At 43.2% G+C, this 10,769-nt stretch overlaps 1 protein-coding gene across 2 annotated transcripts; it reads left to right on the top strand.

Moving 5' to 3' along the window:
- Positions 1-1,176: 1,176 nt before the first annotated feature.
- On the top strand, positions 1,177-10,765 carry wdsub1 (WD repeat, sterile alpha motif and U-box domain containing 1). 2 transcript variants are annotated; one of them, XM_063212521.1, is made up of 12 exons: positions 1,177-1,237; positions 1,531-1,740; positions 3,189-3,376; positions 3,571-3,663; positions 4,068-4,161; positions 4,630-4,663; positions 4,928-4,968; positions 7,497-7,630; positions 7,891-7,923; positions 8,452-8,631; positions 9,180-9,314; positions 9,973-10,763. In XM_063212521.1, the coding sequence occupies exons 2-12, from the start codon at positions 1,589-1,591 to the stop codon at positions 10,122-10,124; spliced, it is 1,236 nt and encodes a 411-aa protein (XP_063068591.1). In that variant the 5' UTR covers positions 1,177-1,237; positions 1,531-1,588; the 3' UTR covers positions 10,125-10,763. The 2 variants fall into 2 exon arrangements, with proteins under 2 accessions (XP_063068591.1, XP_063068590.1); XM_063212520.1 differs by having other exon boundaries at positions 1,196-1,740; positions 9,973-10,765.
- The last annotated feature ends 4 nt before the right edge of the window (positions 10,766-10,769 follow it).

Genomic DNA, 10,769 nt, shown 5'->3' with positions numbered 1-10,769 from the left:
GACTTCTGCTGTGCATTTATGTCATATGGCGTTAAGTCATCGCGGGAACAGAATTTCTTGTGAGCAGACGGGCAGTTACTTTACTCTGGCTGCGCTGACATGGGACCTCCGCCATTTTGTCAGTAATCTGCCCTGGTTGGCACTCATCTACCTGACGTGAATTGCGTGTGCAGTCCGGGGGGCAGTCATCATTCCGACATCCTGTCACTCAGACATGACGCCACTGCGACGTCCCGCCATTCCGACAGGTTGGTACCACCATTCCTACAATTGTGGGAAGCTGTCCATGCTTGTGGTGCATAATGTTTCCGGTATCTGCTCGTGGAGTGTCACGGTTCCATACTGCCATTCAGACATATCGCCATTCTAACATTGTTGATGTTCAATTGTCTGAATGGCGGTATTGATTTTTCCATCTCCGTGCGTCACGGAGCAAACGCAGATTTCAGCACCACGCACGTGGATAGCTTCGGACACACCGTTGAAGGTGTAAGCTCGTCACTCGGAGCAAACACATATTTCAGCACCACACACGTGGACAGCTCCGTGCACACCGTTTAGGTGTAGGCTCGCATGTGGACAGCTCCCCACGGAATGGCGGTATGATGAAGTGTGGAGGTGTGTCGGAATTGCCGTATGTCGGAATGGCGGTTGCCGATGAAATTGTAACCAGCTCTTTGTAATACTTCCAAAAGGAATGTAGATGCTTTATTGATAGGCTTTCCATCTTAAATTGTGTCGGATTTGTCTGCAAAAAAGGGGAAAAAATATCTGAAAAATTGGTCATTGGTTTCCATTGGTTTCAATGAGGGCACTCGTGTTCTGGCAGGGACTCGCTTTTCGGCACGACACCCCCCGTGCGACACATGCAGTCCACATGTTTGCTAGGCAGTTCACTTGCTGCTTCAAGTCCTTTGCCAGGCAATTCAATTCGCTGCTTTGAGGAAGCAGTGTTTTTGTCTTGGGAAGTCACATAGATATACTGTCCACATTGGTCGCCGAGTATTCAGCTTTCTAAGACCAAGCAGAGCTGACTAGAATATAGGCCTAATTTCATTCACAACTAGAATGTCATTTCGCTTTACGCATGCGCACTGCGCAGATTGCGCAGAAATGTGCCGTCACGAACGTGGTCTCATGTTTGGTTGCAAACGCGACTAATAATCACGTGGCTCTCTGAAACAAGGAAGTAACTGGATTTGTTGACGTTCGTGAGTGTAGTTCTAACTCTGCGAATGTAAGTACGTTTTTTATATCATAAATAGAAAAGAACACACTCGCTAATTTGTGTGTTTTAGTTATTCAAGTTGAACGGGTGTCAGGGACGAGGAACGTCATCGAAATGGTGTCGTTGATATGCACTTTAAATGACCATCGAGACGATGTAAACTGCTGTGCATTTTCCGCTAACTTGTTGGCTACCTGCTCAGTTGACAAGACCATTCATGTTTACTCAACCCGTGACTTTTGCGAGCTACCGTTTTCTCCTCTGTTGGGCCATGGCTATGTTGTTCACTGGTGTGCATTCAGTCCCTGCGGACAGTACCTGGCGTCATGCTCCACGGACGCCACCACGGTGATCTGGCAAATGGATAGCGGCGAAATCGAAGCCGTTTTGGAACATCCTGGCCGAAGTCCCGTCAGGGTGTGCGCCTTCTCGCCCGACTCTGTGCACCTGGTCTCCGGTGGGTCCGATGGCACCCTGGCGCTTTGGGATTTTACAAAAAGATCATTGCTAAGGTATGTTCCTTCCAAAGCATTAGACAATCCATAAAGTGGTGTCTTATTAAACTCTATTGCACAGTGCACCGCCTTCCCAAACTTGACTCACATTGAACACCAAAACTAAAAAGTAGGCTATTGGGCAATGTTTTTAACTATAATTCCAATAAAAGACGTTTTGTTTTATAAACAGAAGTATTACTAGCCTACCTTACTACATTTCACCCCATATAGGTGACATTATCACTCGGAAGTATCCATGGCTCAATGGTTAGAGTGGAGTGGTGGACTATAAATCAGAGGGTTGTATGTTCAAATCCCACCATCATCTTCACCCATGGCTGAAGTGCCCTTGAGCAAATGCACCTAACCCTACATTGCTCTAGGGACTGAAACCTATACCCTGGCCTGTAGGCGGCCTACCTAAATAACTAAGTCGCTGAAAGCCCAACTGGGAAACTCCAACTCTCATTGTCATTGTGACACAGCACTCCATTTACGTGTAATGTAATGTAATCTCTGAAATGTCTCAAGAACACTTTTCAGGTATTGTTCATTGCAGGAGAGCAGAGTGACATTTAGGGCCTACTAATCCCGGAGGAAATAAGGTGTCAAGCATAAGCAGCATACATAGATTCACAGTACACAAGGACACACAGGACATCATACACATCATTGCACCGTACAACACATATAACACACACGTATAACACGCATAAAGGCCTGCTTTCAGCTAGACAACACACACACACACACACACACACACACACACACACACACACACACACACACACACACACACACACACACACACACACACTCTCTCTCTCTCTCTCTCTCTCTCTCTCTCTCTCTCTCTCTCTCACACACACACACACACACACACACACACACACACACACACACACACACACACACACACACTTTATTTATTATGGAAAAACAAAACCAGGAGGGAGTACTGTGTGTTGCCTATGGCAGCAGGCTACTATTGTATTGCATGTCAGCGGCACCGACTCTCTCTCTGCTGCTGTTATGCTCCGAACCCGCTGCCGCTCCCCTTTTATGGCAACAAGGTGACCAGGGTTCATATATCTAATCTCGCACTAAAAAAAGGGCATTCGATGCACATGATTAGAGCAAAAATCAGTGCAGAGGCTTGCCACACGCGCAAGTCATTGCAGGTGTCTCAATTGCACTCTGTAGGCTACTCATCTGAAGTGTAGTCCTATTCTGTGTCTCAGATGGTGCACTTGTGCACTTCGGGCACTATGTTTCACTGCTGAATTAATACGCCATACGCAGTGAAACATGAACACTGTAGTGTGAAGAGTTCTAGTCCTACTGTATTGTCTACACAGTATACATACTTTACGGGAAATGTAGCCTACTGTACTAACACCATTTCTCTTCACATTCAGAAAGTAAAGTTTGACAGAGGTTACCCTTTTCAAAAATCAAAACAGGACATGCGCTGTGTCCGACAACACGTTGGTGGCCTGTTCCTTCAGTCCGTGCGGTCAGCTGTTTGTCAGCGGTTCCTCTTACGGAGACCTGAGGGTTTGGAACCTGGAGCTAAGACAACTCCATGCAGCGAAGGATGCCCACGACCTCGGGGTCTCATGCTGTCAGTTTGCACCACAGATGCAGAGAGGTACTATGTACTGTAGGCACTGCTATTATTAGTAGTAGTAGTAGTCGTAGCAGTAGTATTTGCAAATTGATTTTTTTTGAAGACCTATGTGATGCATTTTTCAGAAGATTTGACTGAGTTTTCCCCCCTAACTTGATTTCATATTAAATGATGCAAACTTGTGTACTTTATGCACCTCCCACGATCCTCTGTAGGGAGTGGCAGTGATGTGATGGAGTATCGCCTGGCCTCCTGTGGCCAGGACAGTCTCCTGAAGATCTGGATCCTCTCCTACACACCATCCACAGGTAGGCCTACAGCCGCATCTTATACTCATGCAATGTTCATTCATATCTTTGTTGTTTACTGTACAGTCAGGGCCGGATTAACGCACAGGCTGGATATGGTTGCAGTCTATGGGCCCCCACCTGCCCTGATTTGCCACAAGTGAAAAATTGCAGAATTGTGACAGGATGTGACATGTAAGGAATAATGGTCGACGAGGTGTGATCTTGTTGCATCTCTGTCCAAGTGAATGATTTTTAAATCAATCAAAAGTCAAAATGTATACATCCTCAATGAGCCAGGTCTCAGTGAAGCAAAATAATATGACTTATTGCTAATCCAGATCCTATTTGATGTGTGTGGAAGTACAAACCATGTTAGCAGCAGTTGTTGATGTGTGTCTGTTTCTGCTAACTGCTGTTATTAGGGTGTAAGATGCGTCTACACAGCACCCTGACTGGACAGACAGCTCCAGTGCTCTCCTGCAGTTTCTCAGCAGACGGACAGTTGTTGGTGTCTGGGTCAGTTGCACGCTCACACACACACACACACAGACTCACTCTCTCTCTCTCTCTCTCTCTCTCTCTCTCTCTCTCTCTCTCTCTCTCTCTCTCTCTCTCTCTCTCTCGCTCTCTCTCTCTCTCTCTCTCTCTCTCTCTCTCTCTCTCTCAAGCTCTCAGACTTCACTGTTTTGCGATAATTAATTTAGAACCAAACTCTCAAACTTTTGACATTTCACTTATAACTCATAACTCTCCAGAAATAATGGCATGCATTATGTTTACCAGTAGATGTTATTTTATTTTAAAATATGGATTTCTGAAATCATTGTTGCATCATACTTCATCAAGCCACTAGGTGGCATCTGTATTCCACAATAAGCCTACAGGAATCATTCCCTATCCAACAGAAATGTTTCCTCTACTAGAAATACTTGAATAGAATACCAGAAATACCAGAGTTTTATTGTCAAATATTTGTTTCTACAGGTCTGTTGATAAGAGTATCACAGTATATGAAGCTGTAAGTCCTGTTTCCTTGTATTCAATGCATTTGCCTGTACTGTATTCATCACATGTGCTGGTGGATTTAAGTTGTGCATCTGTGCAACTGTAAATACCGTAACATGCATCAGCAACTTTTGGCACCTTTAGATTCAAACCAATCTTTCTTTAGGATCTAGACTCTCCTTAGACCTCAGAATTGACAAATAAACTGATACTGAATGATTGACATTCTTCTTATTCACGAGAACTCCTGTCTTCCTGTTGTGTTGTCCCTTGACAGAGTCATGGCACTCTGCTCTACACCCTGAGACAGCACGAGAGGTGAGCCAGTACCTAAAATTACACTTCTAAAAATGTCTCATCTGTGTTGCGTACGCTGCGTTAGTATAGGTAGTAGGTCCACATACAGAATCTCACAATAAACCACAACAATAATGCAAAATGATGTATAAGCAGGGGTGCACATAACTGGTACGCAGGTGCGCATGCGCACCAAAAATTAGCAATGCGTACTGCCACCTCGGTCACTACAGCGCACTTGCGTACTGACTATCTCAACAGACTGTTGATGTTGGTGAATGGTCAAACATGTCCAAAAAGAAACAGACAACAGTAGCCTAATCAGTTTCTTTGGAGTTTCGTCAACAGCAAAGAAAATTGAGTCAGAGATTTAAAAAAACAAAACTTTCCGAGAAGTGGCTCCAAGTGCCGTGGCTTGAGGCTAATAATGATGAGCGGACAGAAATGTAGTGCCAGTCCCTTGAAATGCGGAATCGTTCCGTAGGCTATGTGGTAGTGAAAGCATGCGTTCCGTGTTGAACAGGTAAGGGACGCGATGTGTCCCGTTTTCTCATGAATGCCTAAAAATAGACATGTCACTCGCATATCAACTGTAAATCTAACGACAGTCAGCGCGAGCGCGACCGAGTTGAGCTCCTGGCTCTCTCCTCCTCCCTCCATCATTATGGAATTGTGTCGTCTGTTAACTCCCAGAATGGACGCGCACCCCCGTCATTCTCATTGGCAACTCCGATGCATAGAAGTTAAAAACTGAAAGCATGCATCCATGCGCGTGGCTTCTTAAATGCACGCAGTTCCCGGCCAGCTCCACTTCTTAATTTTGTCAGCTTCCTCCCACCATATTCCAAACGGACACCGCATACAGTACAAGTTTATTCCCTCTCTGTGCATCAGTTAACAGGCATGACGGCGAAATCGGCAAAAACAGATGAAATCCAGACAATATCACTTAACTTGAAGATTACCTGTAGGCCTACCATTTGTAGGCTAATTAACATTCAAAGAATACCAAACTAACAACACATTTGATTAGGCTACCTTTCACCAGTTGCATTAGCCTTCAAACAACATGTGTCAATGTTCGTGGTGATCCTTCGACACTGCAGACAGTAGACTTTTTTTTTTTTTTTTTTTTTTTTACCGCGGATGAGGTGCGTACCAAAACATATTTGCTGGTGCGCATATGAGTAACGGCCTAAAAAAGTTATGTGCACCCCTGTGTATAAGCTTTTTTGTTGGGTCAAAGTGTCATTTCTTCAGTGTTAGTCCCATGAAAAAAGATACCTCACCAACACACTTTTGGAAGCATCGTCAAAAGTTCCTATAAACACACTCCTCAAATGTGTGGACAGCCTTCCAAGAAGAGTTGAGAGTAATGGCTGCAAAAGGTGAACCCAGAGCCGTATATAAAGACAGTCTGGCCAACTCGAATCATGAATGCCATTTTCGCTCCCCACGGCGAGGATTCTACAGTGTAACCCTATGGGCAGCATACCGTCAAAATCGCTGGATTTAAAGTACAAATAAGGCTTCATAGACCATCAAACTTGGGTTGTAGTATTATCAAGATCCCAACATATGAAAACAAACGTTAACAAGTTTGTTCGTATAGAAGGGGTTTGCTTAAAAGAGGGTTTTGACAGCATAGTTTTGATGTGCTCAGCAGTGCATTCAAGCGTTACTTCCGTGTTGTTGTTGAGTCTGGATATTCATAGTACGTGAGTTTAAATCGCAGGGGGAAAGGACCTTATTAGCGTGACAGAAATAATAACTTGGTGGGCAAAGTTATGTTTTCACAGTATAGCATAGTTACAGGTGGCAATTAAGATTTGACAAGCTAATTTCAAGTTATGACAGAAACCTAACTTCATTCGTTTTCAAAGTGCGGACAGGAGTTTTTGAGAGCATGTCATCATCATGACTATTTCTTTCAAAAGTAATTGTTAACAAAAGTCGAAGGGGGAAAAAATACATTTACCTCACACAACACGGAGAAATCTGCTGCTTTCCGATTATTAATTCTGACTTTTATATTCCATAAAGGGGAGTTTATATCCGTGTAGGCTATGTCCCAAATCCTCCGTTTCTGTCACGAGTTAAACAATGCTGTTTGTTTCTCCTGACCCGGCCCTGCACTACAGCCATATGCACAACAGTTTGTCATAATAATAATGTAATAATATTATAGTGAAGCGTTATTTTTTATATCTGATAATGCTCATTAATGGGAGTGTGGGGAACGAAAATGGCGTCCATAAATCAAAATAGCGGGATAGCTCGAACGTTCGAACCCATAGTTGGCCAGACTCTCTTTATATACGGCTCTGAGTGAACCGACATCATATTGAACCCTATGGGTTAGGAATGGGATGGCATTTAGGTTCGTGTGTAAGTCAAGGCAGGTTAGCAAATACTTTTGGGAATATAGTGCATATTACTTATATACTATAGAATGTACTGAGTTACACAAACTAATGAAAAGAGTAGAAGTACCGGTACTTACCATTTGCATGTGTTTATGGTCATCATCCCCTCCTGATGCTTTGCAGGTATGTGACTGCGTGTGCGTTCTCCCCCACGCTACCCCTCATGGCCACTGGCTCCATGGACAAGAGTGTGAACCTGTGGAGGGTGGAGGACGGCCACAGCACAAAGGGTGCATGCACACACACAACCTGGTGGGGTAAGTAACTCAAGCTGAAATCGAACCGATCTGAAGTTTAATTTCTTCTGGCACGGCTCCTAACACAAGTGATTTTGCTAATTTAATGTATGAAGGAACAGGAGCGGACAGAAGAGTCAGTTACGATCAGTGGGAGTGGAGTTTTTGTATCACTGTTACCAAAGCATTGTTGCACAAGCTTAACATGGACATGAATGTCACCCAAGCTACTTGTGTTTAGTAATCCTTCATTTGTTGTTCCATTGTTTTTGTGTACTCAGATGAGGCAACCTCCTCTGATGGTGATAAAGAAGGTGAGTGAGACAAAACTCAATATGATATAATATCAGTGTTTCTCCCAGAAACAATATCTACATACACATATTTTTTTACATACATACAGACCATGGACTCTGATGATGTACAGTACAGATAGCAGAGTAACAGTATGAGGGTCACTAACTTGACACCGTTTTATTTCCTTTGATTTTCTTTAGTCTGAATCTGGGCTAGACATTAACTTTTTCACTCACCAGAGTGAAATTAGTTCATTTCAGACATTACTGCAAAGAAAGCTTGGTCGTTACTTAATATTTGAAAATTATTGCGGTCCTTTTACCTCTGTGTCCAAATATTTGTTACATTGTAGTTACATGATGTGTTATAATTCAAAGGGTTTTACATGGGGGGAAAATGAATGTTTATTGTCTAGCAGGTGAAAAGACGGCTTGCTACTCCACACTGATGCCAAGTGATCTCACCCTCGGTACTCTAGCTCTTATGGCCAGGAGGTCAGGAGGGTGAGCGAGAATATGCGTTGATGGATGCGTTTTATCTAGCAGGTGAGAAGACGACTGGCTACTCCACCCTGATGCCAAGTGATTGGTCGGAAGATGACGTGTCGTCCTGGTTACGGGACCAAGGGCTGGAGGCACTGGTGGACGTATTCAAGACAAACAACATTGACGGGCAAGAGCTCATAGCCCTCAACAAAGACACCCTCTCCACAGAATTGAAAATAGGTATGTGTGTACAGTACTTCATCTGTCACTACTAGACGGAAATGTGTATGTGCCTAAATGATCAGTGCTATTCTGGGGGCGACGAGGTCCTGTTGACTAGTGTGCACCATACCATTGCGCTGGGGACCTGGGTTCAATCCAGCTCGAGGCCATTTCCTGGTCCTTAGCAATCTCTCTGCCAACCATTTTGTGTCTGTTCCCCACTGTCCTATCAAAACATAAATGCGCAAAAGCCCTTAAAAATATATATATATTATATAGTCATATACAACATATATTCAAAGCCCTAAACATATATATTATATAATCATATACAACATCTATTCTATATCCTACTTTATTTTATTCAGCTGTTAAGGTTGTGGATTTACAAGTGACATTTACAGTAAAATCAATTTTGCAAAAATCCTACAGACATTTTCAGCACTTGAAGTCAATCACAAAAAAACAATAACAAAAACAACTACAACAAGATGTGCACACTTGTGCACATGAATGTATTAAATAGTAACAATGTGGTATTTATGTACGTATGTCTGTTTGGCCAGAGTCTGTGGGTCTCCGAGCCAAGCTGGTTCGGAAGATTGAGGAGTTGAAGATGGAGTCCACGTGTACAGGCGTCCCCAATGAGTACCTGTGTCCAATCACACAAGAGCTCATGAAGGACCCTGTTATTGCTGCAGGTGAGAACACTGTGCCCAACATGTTCTCACAGAATTCTGTAAAATGAACACAGGCCAGTGTGACACAAAATCTGTGGCAGTTTCAATGATTTTGTCAATTTTGTCACGGGGTCACGCTCCAAAGCTCCAAGGGTCCGTGTCAGTTTTAGGGAATTCTGTGAGATCAGGCTGCTACGCTATTAGTATAATAAGTATGTACCTGTATGTATTTTGAATGTCAATCCAAATTCAGTTCAGAGATTGTGTAATATTGTCAGTCAGTAGTGTAATATTTTCAGTAGTCTATTTCAGGAATTCATGCTACGCATTCACAAATGTTACCCTTTTAAAAGAATACTTGCCACCACCATTCATAATCACTGGGAAAATGTCATTTTTCATACATGAAAAGGGGGATTTTCTCCATTGTCTGCCATTTTTAATTTCCAGAAATAGACATTTAGAGCTGCAAAACGTAGTGTACTTTGGTCATACTAGTAAGTATTAGTTCATTACTTATCAAAATCCAATTTGGCAGTAGACAGCACAGTTTCAATGCTGTAAATGGAGTGAATGGTATAACAGCTATGGTATATAATATCATGTGTAAGTTATAAGTTGTACTTACACCATGAATTTACTTTAACTTTTGACACCTCTGATTGTTTTTGTCTCCTAGATGGCTATTCGTACGAACGAGAGGCTATTGAGAGCTGGATCCGCACCAAGAATCGCAGCAGCCCCATGACCAACCTGCCCCTGCAAACCACTCTGCTCACGCCCAATCACACCCTCAAGATGGCCATCTCTCGCTGGAAAACCTCCCTCTGAGGCATGCTGGGATATGGCTCCTGCAGACTCCGTGGTGGTCAGTCCTCTACAGACAAAAATATCAATTCCCATTCGTTATGTACGTACTTGTTTGTGACTGCCCCTAAAATTACTTGTCGAAGGCTTTTCCCCTTTTTAACCCTCTCTGGTCTGGCTACAGATGGGAGGCCTGGCTGTACTGTAGAAAGTGATTCATCATGTACAGTATATTATGTACATTTGATATATTATACTGTGTATACTGCATCTATGTACAGTTGAGGACATAATTAGTAGCCCCCCTTTAGGAAATTACACAAAACTCTTTTATCTGGGCCCTACCCTACCGTGGCGCTAACGGTAGGGCACTCATCTGCTACGCAGCTGACCCGGGTTCGATTCCGGCCCGGGTCCTTTGCCGACCCTTCCCGGCCTCTCATGTCCTTCTCGCTTCCTGTCACTGCTTCACTGTCCTATCATACAAATAAGTCAAAACACCTAAAAATATCTTTAAAAAAGACAAAGACATGTTCTATATGTAAATAAAATGGTTAATATATACTGAGAATAAAAGTGATTTAATCACATGACTGATGATGACATTCTGATTATTGATTTCCTTCCATGTAGTTTGCGTGTGTGCGTGTGCATGCATGCATGAGTGCT

Source organism: Engraulis encrasicolus, chromosome 12 (genome assembly GCF_034702125.1).
Source record: "Engraulis encrasicolus isolate BLACKSEA-1 chromosome 12, IST_EnEncr_1.0, whole genome shotgun sequence".
NCBI lineage: Eukaryota > Metazoa > Chordata > Actinopteri > Clupeiformes > Engraulidae > Engraulis > Engraulis encrasicolus.
This window is presented reverse-complemented; position numbering and strand designations above follow the sequence as displayed.